The sequence below is a fragment of the Colobus angolensis genome, unplaced genomic scaffold, assembly GCF_000951035.1.
Source record: "Colobus angolensis palliatus isolate OR3802 unplaced genomic scaffold, Cang.pa_1.0 Scaffold135, whole genome shotgun sequence".
Lineage (NCBI taxonomy): Eukaryota > Metazoa > Chordata > Mammalia > Primates > Cercopithecidae > Colobus > Colobus angolensis.
The window spans coordinates 1,393,730-1,410,398 of record NW_012114433.1 but is presented as its reverse complement, the minus strand read 5'-3'; the positions used below and the strand labels follow the sequence as shown (position 1 = coordinate 1,410,398).

General features: G+C 47.1%; 1 protein-coding gene across 2 annotated transcripts in view; it reads right to left on the bottom strand.

Annotated features, from left to right (window-relative positions):
• ATP9B (ATPase, class II, type 9B) overlaps positions 1 to 16,669 on the bottom strand; it is a 290,892-nt gene that overhangs the window by 9,936 nt on the left and 264,287 nt on the right. For both annotated transcript variants that reach the window (XM_011934361.1, XM_011934362.1), the window contains exons 24-26: positions 16,444 to 16,599; positions 16,136 to 16,200; positions 6,241 to 6,349 (exon numbers count right to left, since the gene is read on the bottom strand). In XM_011934361.1, the coding sequence (XP_011789751.1) occupies positions 6,241 to 6,349; positions 16,136 to 16,200; positions 16,444 to 16,599 (330 nt within the window). The remainder of the gene's footprint in view (positions 1 to 6,240; positions 6,350 to 16,135; positions 16,201 to 16,443; positions 16,600 to 16,669) is intronic.

Sequence of the window (16,669 nt, the reverse complement as noted above, 5' to 3'; positions counted from 1 at the left end):
TCCCCGTCCACGGAGATGTCCTCCATCCACGGAGATGTCCTCCATCCACTGTCCCCGTCCACAGAGATGTCCTCCATCCACACACGGGCTGTCCCTGTCCACGGAGATGTCCTCCATCCACTGGCTGAAGGGCATAGGGTTGTTTCCAGTTTTTGGCAATGATGACAGTGCTGCTGTGAACATTCATATATACGATTTAGTATGAATCTGTTTTCATTTCTCTTGGAGAAATATCTAGGAATGGACTACTGGGTCATGGGGTAAATATATGTTTACCGTTGTAAGAAATACCCAAACTGTCTTCCAAAGAGGCTGTACCATCCTTCCTTCACCCCCACAGTGAAGGGGAGTCTCTGTTGCTCTGGGTCCTCCCAGCCTTTCACATTGCCAGTGGTTCGGCTGCTCTAGCACTGGGGGGTTACACAGCAACTCACTGTGGCTTCAACTTGCAGTTCCCTGATGAAAGTGACACTGAGCATCTTCACAGGCTTCCTTGCCCTCTGAGGATCATCTCTGAGGTGGTGTCCAGTAATATCTTCTGTCTACTTTAAAAATTGGGTTGTTTTCTTGTTGAATTTTGGGGATGTCTTATATACTATAGAAACAACTTCTTTATCAAAAGTGTGATGTGCAAATATTTTCTTCCAGGCTGTGGCTTGTTTTTTCATTTCCTTAACAGTATCATTCACAGAGAAAAACTTTTTCTTTCTTTTTTTTTTTTTTTTGGAGACAGGGTCTCACTCTGTCACCCAGGCTGGAGTGCAGTGGCTCAATCACAGATCACTGCAGCCTCCACCTCCTCTGCTCAAGCAATCCTCCCACCTTAGCCCGAGTAGCTGGGACTACAGGCACACAGCAACCACCATGCTCAGCTAATTTTTTCTATTTTTTGTAGAGACACAGTCTTACTATATTGCCCAGACTGGTATTGAACTTCTGGGCTCAAGTTTTCCTCTTGCCTCAGCCTCCCAAAGTGATGGTATTACAGGCATGGTAAGTCACTGCACCTGGCCAAAACTTTTAAATTATGGTAAAGTCTAATTTATTATTTTTTCCCTTTAAGGATCATGATTTTGATCTCATGTCTGAAAACTCTTTGCCTAACTGAAGGTCATGCATATTTGGTGTGTATTTTCTTCTGAAAGGTTTATGGCTTTACATGTAGGTCAAGGGTCCACTTTGGGTGCATTTTCACATGAGGTGTGAGGTGGAGGCTGCAAGTCTGTTGCTCATGGGCTGCCAGTTGTCCCAAAAGCTGCAGACACAACTCTTCTCCATCTGATTTCCTCTCACGTTTGCCAAAGATCATCTCACAGATGTGAGTGTATTTCTGGGCTCTCTTTTCTGTTCCATTGATCTTTTTGTTTGTCCTTTTGCCAATAACACATTGTCTAATTGATTACTGTTTTACAGTAGGACTTGGAATCAGGTAGTGTATTTTCCAACTCTGTTCTTTTTCTAAATTATTTTGGCAAATCGAGTTCCCTTGCCTTTCCGTATAAATTCTAGAGTGAGCTTGTCAATGTGCAACAACACTGAAGCTCTCAATCCATGAACATCTGACTAAGGCTTAATCCAGGATCATCTGTTCACACCTCTCACTCCGGGAACATCTGTTCACGCCTCTCAATCCGGGATCATCTGTTCACGCCTCTCAATCCGGGAACATCTGTTCACGCCTCTCAATCCGGAAACATATGATCACGCCTCTCAGTCCGGGAACATCTGATCACGCCTCTCAGTCCGGGAACATCTGATCACGCCTCTCAGTCCGGGAACGTCTGTTCACGCCTCTCAATCCGGGATCGTCTGTTCACGCCTCTCAATCCGGGAACGTCTGTTCACGCCTCTCACTCTGGGAACGTCTGTTCACGCCTCTCAATCCGGCAACGTCTGTTCACGCCTCTCAATCCGGCAACGTCTGTTCACGCCTCTCAATCCGGGATCGTCTGTTCATGCCTCTCAATCCGGGAATGTCTGTTCACGCCTCTCAATCCGGGATCGTTTGTTCACGCCTCTCAATATGGGAATGTCTGTTCACGCCTCTCAATCCAGGAACATCTGTTCACGCCTCTCAATCTGGGATCATCTGTTCACACCTCTCAATCCGGGAACATCTGTTCACGTCTCTCAATGCATGAACATCTGTTTACACCTCTCAATCCAGGAATATCTGTTCACACCTCTCAATCCAGGAACATCTGTTCACGCCTCTCAATCTGGGATCATCTCTTCACGCCTCTCAATCCGGGAACGTCTGTTCACGCCTCTCAATCCGGGATCGTCTGTTCACGCCTCTCACTCCAGGGTCATCTGTTTACACCTCTCAATCCAGGAACATCTGTTTACGCTTTTTACAGTTTCTTTCCTCAGTGTTGTTGGTTTCCAGTGCACAGATCTTGCGTGTATTTTGTTAGAGGTACACTTCAGTATTTCACTTTCTTGTATTATTATAAATGCTTAAATGTATTATTATAAATGTTTACACATTTTTTCACACCCCGATTATTCATTGCTAGTATACAGAATCAGAAATGATTTTGAAAAATTATTCGTTGTATCCTGAAACTTTATGAAATTTACTAGTATAGGAAGTTGTATGTATGTGGATTCTATATAGAAAATTACAGCATCTACAAACACAGATATTTGTATTTCCTCCTTTCTAATCTCAATGTTTTAAATTTCCTTTTATTGCCTTATTCACTATTATTTTGAAAAGTATATAACTATATGAATATACATTTCAAAAGATAAAACCATTTGAGAGTATTATACAGAAAATAAAAAATAGTGAAGGAGTCCAAATGGTTCAATACCTAATGGTTTCAAAGATTTTATGAAGAACTGTATGACATGACCTACTTGATATCTTTACAATTAGCACAACTACAAATCAAATGTCTTTGGAGTTAGCTGATAATGTAAGATTATGCATTGGTAACAAAATTCACAGCCACAATCTGAGATATTCTGGGACCACGTGGGCTGGCTCCATTAACCAGGGTCACTTTACTAGTCCTGATGCCTGGATATTCGAGTTAAGCAGCTTCTCTAAGTGGTCACGCATCATTCAGAATGAATGAAGACATGTGCAGAGTTAGGAGAGAGATGAGTAGGTCAGCTTCCTGTCTTATTGGCATCCAGAAAATTAAGTGCCTGAACTCATCTTGAGTAAAGTTTAATAATTCAAAGCAAAATTTGAGCTTCAAAAGAACAACAAAATATTGTTGCAAATATATCATTTTCTGTAAAGAATAAAAGCTACATAATTTTAGGAAAGCAAAGGAAATCCTGACTCTTGGTTTAACTGATTCATTCACTGCCTCATTCATTTATCAAATACTTACTGAATAGATACTGTGTTCATGTGTGGCTCAGGCCATCGAGACACAGCAGGGGACAAATGTTTATACTCAAGGTTGGCTAACTCATTAGGACAGTAAGTGAGATTTATAATGCGTGCCTTATTTGTACTTTTAGATTAAAAAGACTGGTTATCAAACACACATGAAAAAGAGGAGATTTTCTTTCCAGTTGAGTCTTTTCCTGTGTGCAGGGAATGCACGCCTTACCTCTGAAGGTATTTTATAAATTTACCGTGATCTGAGATATGTGACTCAGAACTGACAGGACCGGCACTCGCTGGTCAGCCACTCACATTTCAGCCTGCAGCCCTTTATGCTGTTGCTCTATGCCACTGATTAACTGCTTTCTTAGCCTGACTAGAACACAGGCTTGTTGAGAGCAGGGCCATGTTGTCTTACATCACAGGAGCTTGAGCCGACGGACTGGGGACTCGGTGTCCACTGACACTGGCCAGCTTGGACAGACTACGTTGGCACATCCAGTCTCCAGCTGCCCTGGTCATCAGACAACAGCGCAGAGTGCTGCAGTCTGCGCTACCTTGGTGAACTCTTCAGAAGTAACAGAAAGCTTCAAAATAGTTCTTTAGCTTCAATAAGAAAAAACAACTAAATTAACTTTAGTGGCTCAGTGCTTTAGTGCTATTTTCTTTTCAAAGGATTTGAAGTGTAGTCGATTAAAAAAAAAGTTACTGGGTGACAGAGCGAGACTCCGTCTCCAAAAAAAAAAAAAAAGTTACAATGCAGATAAGATGTTGAAGAAAAGCAGCCTAGAGAAAACGAGTGACTGAATTCTTGACCAAAAAAAAAAAAAAAAAAATGTAGGGATGATGTCCTGACTTTAGGATACTACAACAGTCTAAATTGTTGATTACCTTAACAAAAATGGAAATTTAATGCCCTTAATGAGATCCAACTCAATCAGAAGTGAACAGGTGAGTAATACAGAACGTACTGATTCCATGGCCACAGTTAGGGATAATTAGCTGCTCCGTCAGACACCTGTGGCCCTATGAGCATCTTGTTTCTAGAGCGATTTAGATATCCACAAAGAAAGAGACCGGTGTGTACAATCTCAATCCTTGAAAACAGTAAAAACGTGTTAGTGCCTTACTCCAACAGCCGGTCAAGACGGCTGTGGCGGACAGTCCTATGACAAGTCTCCCAGCACAGTGATCTAGGAGCACCGGCTGGGGCTACGAGACCCCTAGTGACCTTCGCCCTGCTTGGGTGCTGGTTTCCTAGGTTTGAGGGTAGAGCATCAAGGTTTAACGTTCTTACGTGAAAAGGCTTGTTTCCGTATGTTTTTAAGGCAGCATGTAGGTAAACATTTTTAGAGTCTCTGGGAATGAGGAAATGCCTATGCTACTAAAATGATCATTATTCATACCAGCTTCCTGAAGTTTTTGGATCTTTGCTCCCTACTGTGCTGGACTTTGTCACAATGGTTTCATCAGTTTAAGATACTTAACCAGTCTTCCTTCTAGTTGTAGATGTGACCTGGGATGAGGTTTCCCAGTCACCACGATGATATCACCATCATGATAATAATGCTTGATATTTATATTTCATGTGATACTGGTGAACTAGCTTTATTTGTCTTGATTAAAACAGTAATGAGAATTTTTTTTTTCAAGAAACTTTAAAGTCTTTATTTCATTAGACCCTTACAATAACATCAAGAAATCAAAAAGTTAACATGACTTCCCCAGCACCTCTCTGGCTAATGAGTGGTTATAGCTGGACTAGAGTCTAGTTTGTCAGTCAGTTGTTAGCTGGATAAGAGTCTAGTTTGTTAGTGGTTAGATGTTATTAGATAGAGTATCATTTGTTAGTTACTAGTTAGATAGACAGGAGTCTAGTTTCTCAGTTTGTGGTTAGCTAGGTAAGAATGTAGTTGGTTAATTAGTGGTTAGCTGGACTAGAATCTGTTTGTTAGGTAGTCATTAACTTTCTTTAATGCCTAATCTAATTCTTTCTTTACCATACAGCTACTGCTTTAAAAATCTGAGTTGATAATTTCAGACACCTGTCATTTATCAATTGTAAATCTAAATTTAATTGCAGGTTAGTGGATTTTGTTCTCAATGTTGGCTCAAAAAAGCTAGCTTTGTGGAAAATACCAGAGTTACCATGATTTGTGTCTGCAGAGCTGACCCTCTCTTCTACCCCGCATCCTTACACGTTCTATGCTATAAAATATGCTGTTGTAAAGAATATGATAACTTCAAAGCCTCCTTTAATCCTAACAGAGCACAGTTTTGAGCCAAATAAATGCATCTTTCTCAGACTTTCAGGTGACTGAAGTTTCCTGGGGTGGATTTTTTTCTTGGTGGCATCACTGCAAAAATAGTCTATGGACCCCAGGGACAGACGCATGTTGTCAGTCACTTTTCAGATATAATTGTGAAATCCACAACTATCGACAGACTTGGAAATACACAGGAAACGTGAAACCCACGGGTTCCCCAGCTTTGGAATGCTACTTCTGCAGCAGGTGCAGTGACACTGTCCGGGAAGCCTTTCTACAGAAATTACGAAGCGAACTCTTCTCTGACATTTGGTGAGCTCACTTCATAAAAGTTCCACAAATGGTGAGAGCATCTTTTACAATTCTAATTTTATATATGATATTAGAGCTTTGTTGCAAACATTTGAGAAATTTTTTTCCCTGAGATGTTTTTCCCCTTTTGAAGTTTAACTCAAAGAGAAAATGCCAAAAATAATTAGGAGACATAAAAAACGTCTTGAAGGACAAAGAATCGTTTTTCACAAAATGCTTGGAAATGCCTCCTGACTGGCCTGTTTCTCACTCGTGTAAAATGCCAGGCGCGAGTGCCAGTCTTGAGGCAGACAGCCTGCCTGAGGCCCATACCTTGGTGAGGTCCTTGTACAGCTCCGGGTAGAGCATCGCCATCTCTGGCTTCACATCCTGGTCCAGCACTAAGGAGAACACTGGGAACATGGTGTATATGGTGGCATACCTGCAAGACCAAGAGCGGAGTGCAACGGGCCTGAGAAACTTCTACCACACGGCTACAAAGAGACCTCTGGATTAGAGGTCACAGTTTCAAAAACACCAAAACATACTCCACAAAAACCAACAAAGTAATTTGGCAACCAAGTAAGATGATTGCAGAGACTGAATATTAAGATGACTGCAGAGACTGAATATTTATCTCACAGCACAGTAGCATGTTTTATAAGTCACAAATGCTTACAGGGAGAAGAATGATTTTTAAAAATGTTTACCTTTCTATGTTGAGATCATTGTAGACTTATATGCAGTTGTCAGGAATAGCACAGAGATTTTCTGTGATCTTTACCCACTTCTCCCATTGGTAACATCTTAGGTAAGTGTAGTGTGAACCTCACCACCAGGATCCACGCGGACACCTCCAGACCCTAGGCACCCCTCGCACAGGGTCCCTCCTGAGGCTGCTATGTAGTTGCAACCACTTCCCTCTGCCGCCTCCTGCCTATCCCCTGTTCACCAAGAATCTGTTCCCCATCTCTAATCTGGTCATTTCAAGAATGCTATGCAACTGTCCAGCAGGCTAACTTCGGGGATTGGTGTCTTTTACACAGCGCAATTCTCTGGAGATTCATCTAGGTTGCTGCTGTATCAGTAGGTAATTTCTTTCTGTTGCTGACTACTATTTAGTGGCAGGCAAATGAACCAGAGTTTGCTTAACCACTGAAGTACATCTGGGTTAGTCCTAGTTTTTGATTATCACAAATAAAACTGCTGTAAATATTCACTGCACAGATTTTTTGGCGAAGTTTCCATTTATTTTGGACAGGAGTGCCGAGTGAGACGGTATAAACCCCGGGAGCGTGGGTGTTAGGTGACATGGTGGCGGTATAGTTTTTCAAAGAAATTGCTAAAACATCTTCCAGATAGTAGGATTTATGCTCCTACAGCAATATAAGAGCTACCCAGTTTCCATGACCCTTCCCCACAATTCCGGCAGGTGTGAGGCGGAATGTCCTGTGGTCTAACCTGGTCTCTGTGGCTGACGATGCGGGCATTGTTTCACGGGCTTGCTTGCGGTCTGTGCATCCCCTCACACACAGGGTGGCTGTCTCTGCACCTTCTGTCCTTTTCTTAATGGGACTGCTCCTTCATGGCTGAGCTTGGAGATTCTTTAGGCACTGCTGGACACAAGTCTTGCCAACACCTGCTATCCTTTCTGGAAGTGGCCCTTACTAGCTGCAGCATTCCGTGCCCATGAGGCCTTTCTCCAGCACCTGAGTCCCTCTGCCTGCACGGTTTCCAATTATCCCCAGCATACCCTGTCTCCTCACTGGCTGCTTTCAATGAGTTTCTTTGTCTTTGGTTTTCATCAGTTTGATTATGATTACCTTTGACTTTATCCTGTTCGGGGTTTGCTTACTTTCTTGAATCTGTACATTTATGTATTTTGCCAAATCTGGGAGGTTTTCAGCCTTTATTCCTTCAGGTACTTTCCTAGCCCTGCCCTGTCCCTTCTCCCCTGGAACTCCCACGGCACCAACAGTACAGAGGCCAGGACTCCCACGGCACAAACGGTACAGTTACCATCTTGCTGTCCCTGAGGCTCTGATTCATTTTTTTCAGTCAATTTTCTCTCTGTTGTTCATATTGAGGACTTTCTGTTTTTCTCTTTCAGTTCACTGCGTCCTTCCTCTGTTCCTTCTATTTTGCTGCTAAGCCCAGTCGTGGCATGTTTTGTCTGGGTTATTTCTCATCTCTAAGATTTCCATTTGGTTGTCCCGTGTCTTCTCTGCTGGGCTGTTCTAGTTTTGCCATTTGCTCCAAGTATGTTGGTAACGGCTGTTTCCCAGTCTTTGTTGGAGAACTCCAGCGTCTCTGCCGTCTCAGGGCTGGCCTCTGCTGCCTGTCTTTCCATTCCCCTTGAAATCTTCCTGGTTCTTAGTACGGCAAGGGACTCTGACGTACTGCAAGGGACTGTGACGGAAGCCTTGACATGCCGGGTATTGTGTATGAGACTCTGAATGTTCTGAAGGGTGCTGACGCTGCTGTGGTGGGGAGAGGAGGGCACTGTTCTTGCTGCTGTGCAGGGGGAGGGGTTCGGGCTCCCTATGCGGCCCCCACTGACACTGAGGGGCTCATTATCCCCGACACTGGGGATGGAGTCCTGCCTCCCATTCTGTCACCCTGGAGATGCTGGGTGCGTCGCTACATCTTGTGAAGTGGCACTTTCAGCTCTCCACTTGCCTTTTTGGGGAGGGGGAGGCGGGCACAGCCCTTCCCTGGCATCTGGGTGGCGTAGAGTGACGATCATCTGAAAGTCATCTGTCTTCCTGGCGCCCCTTTCATGGACCTGCAGTTGGAGAGGCTGGGCCTTCGCTGGGACTTTCATATTTTAAATTTCTGCACCCATGGGCATTTCCAGGCTGCCAGCTCCTTCAGCTCCAGCTGTTGGAAAATGTGGGGAGCTCCTGCCGCCTCGCCCCTTGCCCCTCTGTTCACCTCGCTCCCCACTCAGAGCCTTCTGTGTGTGATGCCCACAGTTTCAAGCTCAACTTAGCAGAAGGAGCAGGGAGGAACCCATCTACTCCACCTCCCACCGTCCCGGAAGTGGAGCTGGGCTGGAAGTGGAGCTGGAATTTTTTTTTTGAGACAGGGTCTCACTCCGTGGCACAGGCTGGAGTACAACGGTACAATCATGACTCACTGCAGCCTTGACCTCCTGGGCTCAGCTGATTCTCTCACCTCAGCCTGAGTACCTGGACCTCAGGTATGCACCACCGTGCCCAGCTAATGTTCTTTTGTAGAGATGGAGTGTCACCATGTTTCCCAGGCTGGTCTCACGCTCCTAGCCTCAAGAAATCTTCCCAACTTGGCCTCCCAAAGTGCTGGGATCATAGGCATGAGCCACTGTACTTGGCTGGGTTTTTTTTTTTGTTGCTGTTGTTGTTAAATGACATTGTCACCTATGAGAAAGCATTCTCATAGTTATCTCAGGTTGGGAAAGTGACCCCGTGGCAGAGAACCAGAAACACCCATGACACCACATTATCTTGTAGCCTGGAAACATGCGGATACCTAAAGGCTATATTCTGTTTCAATATGACTGAGATTCCATGGTCACAGACTGTTCTATTTTTAAAACTGTTGTGGGTTCTATACGAAACGTTTTCTTCTAAGGTACTTTTAGTCTAGCTCACATTCTGTTTTCTTGATGGGTCACTGTTGGGCACTAAACATCTACATGCTCAGAGAACTTTATCCAGAAATTCAACTTTAATTTATTGGGTTGAATTTGTACAACACTGCTGTACTTCCCTCGAAATCTTTAATCACTTTTGTTAACTTTCTTTGAACAACTCCCAGTCTGCTTAGGATTTAGGAACAGGGACAAATAATTCAAGGAGAGCCCAACGAGGAGTTAAGATGGCAGGTCATCCCCTGGCGGGCATCCTGTTCTGCGTGCACACAGGCATGCGGACACTCAGCCATGTGGCTTGTGACTTGCTCACACCAGCAGGAAGGACCACGTGCGGTCACGATGTCTGTATGTGCATTTATGAGAACTCTTGCTTTATTTATGCCAGAAATCTCCCTATCTCTTCAACCTTTAACAACAAAAACCCCACTGCTGCCTCCTTTTCATAAACCTACTCTCTTGAGGTGTAACTTTCAGCATGTGAGTGATGAGTTTTGACAAGCGTCATGGAACTGCAGTGTGATCATGACGCAGAGCATCTCCGCCACCGGCCAGGAGGAGGCCTGTGATGCGCCAGGTGGGAGACTCCTGCCTCCCTTGCTGCCGCGAGTCCCACAAAAATGGCTGCTCCCTGCAAGCTCTCTAACACCTGGCTATTCTCTCCGGGTGGTCTCTGCTCTCTGCAGGTGGGTCTCTCCAGGCCAGTGGTGTTGTGGCTCGCCCACCTTGCCGAGTGTGTCCTCTGCTTTCTCTGTGCTGCAGGGCAGCGTCTCAGGCGATGGACACAGCGCAGCTCTTCCACCCCCAGCGGATGGCCGTTGGGGTTTTCCCAATCTGTGGAGATCACAGCTGAAGTGGTGAGAGTCCTGGTGCCAGTCTGAGTGGAAGAATGAGTGTTTTCCTTTTTCCTGGGTGAACACTGAGGAGGGAGGTTGCTGGGACATGGACAGTGAATGTTTAATTTTTTTTTTTTTTTTTTTGAGACGGAGTCTCGCTCTGTCGCCCAGGCTGGAGTGCAGTGGCCAGATCTCAGCTCACTGCAAGCTCCGCCTCCCGGGTTTACGCCATTCTCCCGCCTCAGCCTCCCGAGTAGCTGGGACTACAGGCGCCCGCCACCTCGCCCAGCTAATTTTTTTGTATTTTTTTAGTAGAGACGGGGTTTCACCGTGTTAGCCAGGATGGTCTCGATCTCCTGACCTCGTGATCCGCCCGTCTCGGCCTCCCAAAGTGCTGGGATTACAGGCTTGAGCCACTGCGCCCGGCCTGAATGTTTAATTTCATAAAAACTGCCAGTCTGCTTTCTGGAGTGGCTGGACCATCTGCACTCTCACCAGCAGTGCCGCCCTGCTGCCCGCCTGCCAACACGCCGCTCGGCCTTTCAGCTTGGCCTCCGCGGTGGCAGAGCCTTAACTCTCTCTGTGGCTTAAATTTATCTTTCCTGGTAACTAATGATGTTAAATACATTTTCTTGTGCTTACTGGCCATTCTTACGTCTTCTTTTGTGATGGATGTTCAAATATTTCATCTTAAAAAAAAACTGAGTTGTTTGATCGTTGAGTTGAAGATATGTACTGAAAGTATTTCCTTCTTGTCTGCCTTTTTACTTGATTAGTACTGTCTTTAGAAGAGCAAAAACTTAATTTTTATGAAGTCCATCATGTCAGTTTATTCTCAGTGCATCATGATGTTTGTGCTCTGGAAGTCTGTGCCAACCTGGGCACAGGTTGGGGGGCCCTAGAACCCACCAGAGCCTGGCCCCCCTCTGAGATCTGCACACACTGAAGTTTACTCTGAGAAACTTCATAGCAGGTACAAGGACTATTGAAACACAGAGGTTTCAAGGCCGTCTGGCTGTTGAAACACAGAGGTTTCGAGGCCGTCTGGCTGTTGAAACAGAGGTTTCGAGGCGGTCTGACTGTCGGTTCTAGATGTGGGAGAGTTGTTTCTCTTCTCAGAGGCACCACCGTCCCCACTGCTTCCTATCCAATGTCTGAAAACATTTGTTTCATGTGTTTTCTCGTGTTTTCCACTTGATTTGGCTTGGAAGATAAATCTGTTTCCTGTTATTCCAATCACGGCTGGAAGCAGAAGTTCTGAAGACCCTCTCTGATAAACCCACAGAGCCTCCCATTCCTGCAAGTCTGGACACGGCTCCCTGAGGGACCTGCCTGTGCTCCTCCTGCCCGGAGCACACTCTCGGAATGTCATGCACCTTCTTGGTGCTCAAATAAGGTTCAATCTAACTTTAACAAGAGTGCTCACAGGCTCTCCATCTGAGTCACTAGCAAGAGTATAAAGGAGACCCACACCCAGGAATGGCTGCTATGACGTGGCGCTGTGTGTGAGATCCTTGCGGGCAGCTGCCAGAGTCACTGGGGAGACACCTCTGGCCGGTTCAGACTAGCGTTTCCCAAAGCATTTTCGTGGAACATGAGTTGTGGGCTCATGAAATCAGGACTCTCTCTCAGAGCCTCCAGCTTGCCAAAGGGCACAATGCTGCACCCTACAGAGGTTCCCCATGAGGACCTGGCCTAGGAGATCTCTCTCTGGGGGAGGGCATGGCATTCCCTAGGCCTGCTTGGGGAACAAGGGCAGGGTGGGCGTGGGGGTCACAGGAGCCTCCCCAGGCTGTCCTGTCTCTCCCAGCCCCTCCCGCTGCCCCATTCCCCATGCCCCAGGGTTCCCCGTCACCACCTCCGGGCCCCCAGGTCCCTGGTCCCTCCCTGGCTTCCCTGCTGTGCCCTGAGGATGCCCTGTCCTTCCTGCTCCTGGGGCCCCTTGCTTCAGGAAAGTCACCTCGGCCACCAGTTCCCTCCAGAGCTGATGAAATGAATACAGATGAAAACCGTATTTGTGGAATTAAATTCTATCAACTGTCCTCTAGCTTCTAGAGCCAATTTCTCTATCATAGCCATGGTTTTGGTCTAGCTAGATGTTATTTTGTAAAAACACCACGTTGCTTTTTGCTCACTTCTTGGTATTTATTTCTTAGGTGAAGGCAAACTCATTATTTATTTTCAAAGATTAACTAAAAGCATTGCCCCTCCAAAGCTCCCACCTAACCAAATTCAGAGTATGAGTGCTTAATAAAGTCACAGGCATTTCTTGCGTGACGGACACTCAGAGTTACTTTACATAAAGCCCACTATAAAGAAGAGCTGGGGACACCGTGGAGCACTCAGGCTGTGAGGCAGGCATCCAGGCCTCACTAACCCAAGCAGTAGTTCTTTAAAGAATAATCTCCATGGTCCCCCACATTTTCCTTTTAAAGTTTCAAACCCATGATTTTTGAAATATGAAAGAAGGTGAGAACGGTTATGCTTTTCTATGACTTCCAAGGAAGAAGCACACTGTTCAAACTCAAGATGCAATCAGCATTACTGTGCAAATTCGATACTATTTAAAAGTAACCAGGCTGGGTGAAAGGGCTCATGCCTGTAATCCCAGCACCTTGGGAGGCTGAGGCAGGTGGATCATTTGAGGTCAGGAGTTCAAGACCACCCTGGCCAACATGGTGAAACCCCGTCTCTACTAAAAATATACAAAAATTAGCCGGGCGTGGTGGCACATACCTGTAATCCCAGCTACTAGGGAGGCTGAGGAGGGAGAATCACTTGAACCCAGGAGGCGGAGGTTGCAGCGAGCTGAGCTCACGCCACTGCACTCCAGCCTGGGCGACAGAGTAAGACTCTGTCTCAAAAAAAAAAAAAAAAAACGGCCGGGCGCGGTGGCTCAAGCCTGTAATCCCAGCACTTTGGGAGGCCGAGACGGGCAGATCACGAGGTCAGGAGATCGAGACCATCCTGGCTAACATGGTGAAACCCCGTCTCTACTAAAAATACAAAAAATTAGCCGGGCGAGGTGGCGGGCACCTGTAGTCCCAGCTACTCGGGAGGCTGAGGCAGGAGAATGGCGGGAACCCGGGAGGCGGAGCTTGTAGTGAGCTGAGATCGCGCCACTGAACTCCAGCCTGGGCGACAGAGCGAGACTCCGTCTCAAAAAAAAAAAAAAAAAAAGTCACGAACGTAATAATCACTGTAAAGATGTAGGCGATGGGAAAACCTACTTAAAAAGAGTTAGCACTCACTGTACCTTCAGGATTTTCACCTTTGTTTGAAGTACTACAGAAAACATTATTGAAATTCATGGGAAGCTGAGAATATTAGCACAAACCCTACCACGATTTCCATCAACTGTATGGGCTATGAGTTGGTAGGTTGCTGGGACATTCTTTGGTCACGTAGAGACATGAAATAAGGCTCAAGTTGACACCATGGACGCACAGTGTCGTCCTGTGCTACCTCATACTGGGGCTGAGGGAGCCTCAGTGGACAGGATAGCCCAGGGCCGATGATGGCACTTTCCTTGTGCGCCACAAAAACGGGAGTCTGCAATGCTTACGATCATGATCAAGGGGGGTTACTCCCTGTGTGATTATAGTAGGCAGGGGTCTAAAACCTAAGCACTTGTGCCAAGATGAAGGGCTAGGGGTGAGAGAAGCCTGAAGACACATGCGAAGGTTTCCCCAGGCTCTTACCTACTTTATTCAAAGTGATTTTTAAGACCACAGGACAGGCTCCTGATACCCTGGGAGGAACGGTGCTAACATGTGCAGGCGAAGGATGTGGAGTCCGAGGCAGGTGCCCCAGGAGTCTTGGTAGCTGTGAGTCCCACAACTCAGCTGTCCTGAGGCTTGGGGTGTGGGGCCTAGAATCCGCCAGAGTCTGGCCCTCCTCTGAAATTCACACACACTGAAGTTCACGCTGACAAACTCACAGCAGGTATGAGAACCCGATATACCTTGTGATTTGTCCTTGTAGAGCATGCAGAATAGGACGCTAACTGGAAATACAACTGTGTGGCCTGGGGGTGTGAAGGTGCACCGTTGGGGGGCTGGGGCCTCCTGGGGAAGCAAGGACAATGGGGACATCTGGCAGTGGTCTAGTCCAAGGGGACATCATGTGTGGAGGCCAGAGGACAGAGAGGACCTGAAGACTGGAGACGGAAGGAAGGCAGAGACCCACGTGCTGTCTCTGTGTATGGCAGTGCTCCTTGGACAGCTCAGGATGACGTGGGCGCCTCTCAGTGGTTGTGACTTGGGAAGAAGGTGACTTAAGAGACCCTCACATGTTTATCAAAAGCCTAATACACGCACAGACTGATATTTCCCTGTATTTTGCTAAAATTGTGAGGAATTCCTGGGATTCAGGGAGCTGTCGAGTGAAATGGTGTTTAGACTGCGGATTAGAGACAGCTCTGCAGGGAGAAAGGACTCTGTCTGTGTTCTCTGTGGACCTGGGGTAAGCTTGGTGGCTGTGTGACGATGGGGAGCAGCACCTGGCGGCAGCCCCTGACGACTCAGGTCTGAGCTGGGCCTCCCACGGGCAAGTTCCTGAGCTCTCTGGGTCTCTCACTTTTCTCACACATGAAGTGGGGACAAGGTGAGGATGAAAGCATGTTCAATGCCGAGAGCACTGAGGCCAGCAGCTGTCACTATTAAAGTATTTTCTGAGACTCTTTGTGGGGTAGAACCTGGTTAAGGTGGGAATAAGTTTTGCAGAGGTCAGGGAGGTCAGCGGCAGAGGAGAGGCTGCTTTTAGTTTGCTGCCAACACGAGAACAGTCACACTGATTTCATTTCTAGGCATAACCACAAAGGAGGAGGAAAAGAGAAATTCCCACCCATTCACCCTTCACAGGAAGTTCCTGTTTTGCAGATACGGTAGGCGCGGTCGGCAAAATCAGCTCAGCTTTCAATGCACGTCGCATGCTGGCTGCACTTCTGGTGTCCTTTTCTAAGACACTGGTGCTGTTATCTTTACTTTTTTTTTTTGAGATGGAGTCTGGCTTTGTTGCCCAAGCTGGAGTGCAATGGCATGGTCTCAGCTCACTGCAACTTCCACCTCACAGGTTCAAGTGATTCTTGTGCCTCAGCCTCCCGAGTAGCTGGGATTACAGGCACACACCACCACGCTTGGCTAATTTTTTGTATTTTTAGTAGACACAGGGTTTTGCCATGTTAGGCTGGTTTCGGACTCCTGACCTCAGGTGATCCACCCACGCCCACCTCAACCTCCCAAAGCACCAGGATTACAGGCGTGAGCCACCACACACAGCCCTGGTGCTGTTATCTTTGAAAATGAGATTCCATTCCTGCCCGGGAGAGACTGACGGTGTTTGCTTCGACGCACGCCATGCTGTATCTCCGCACTTACTGTTCTCTGCTGCTGGCCACGCCCCACAGCAGGATGAAGCCCCAGCCAGGGAAGGGCAGCCTGCAGAGAGCCGGGAGGGCCTGTCAGTGGCCACTCTGTCCCTCTGCCTTCTGCCACGGGACCCTTTAAAAATCTCAGATCCAACACAGTTCCTGACACAAACTATGGCTTCCACTTGAAAACAAAATCTAGTAAGAAAATCCCAGGAGGAACAAGTGTGCAGGTGTTGTCTTGAACTTCACCCAAGTAAAATGTTGTTTTTACATCAGTATTATTCATTCTAAATGATGACTGTATCAAGAATCTTCTATATATGTTTTGTTTCTTTTCCCAAAACAGATGTCCTCCCCTGGATGGGCTGGCAGGTGCTGAGTGTAACTTACCCCACCATGAGGAAGCCCTGATACAACGGGACGGATGCGAAGTAGAAGACTGAGGAAAACACAGCCTGGAGAGAGAGCACAGACGAAGACAACCGTCAGCTCCGCCAGCACCTGCGGCCCAGGACTCTGAGGGGCCGCGTGGGGAGAGACCCACAGACGAAGACAACCGTCAGCTCCGCCAGCACCTGCGGCCCCGGCCTCTCAGGGGCCGCGCGACCTCCTAAGCACAGCCCAGGTACTTCCGGCAGCACTCAGCACCCCCCTCCCGGACGCTGCCCTCCCTGGTGCCAGCACAGAAGGCTCAGTACCTGCATGGTGGAGATGATAAGGCCCCTGTGCATGACGAACTGGCCGAGTGCCGCCGACCTCTTGTAGCTGTTCCGTCCGTGCACCATGAGCAGCCTGCCAATGTGCCGGAACTGCCTGATGGAGAAGTCGGCCGCCAGCGAGGCCTGCTTCCCCTCCTGAAAGAAAAGCACACGGAGACGGGCGCGGTGGCTCAAGCCTGTAATCCCAGCACTTTGGGAGGCCGAG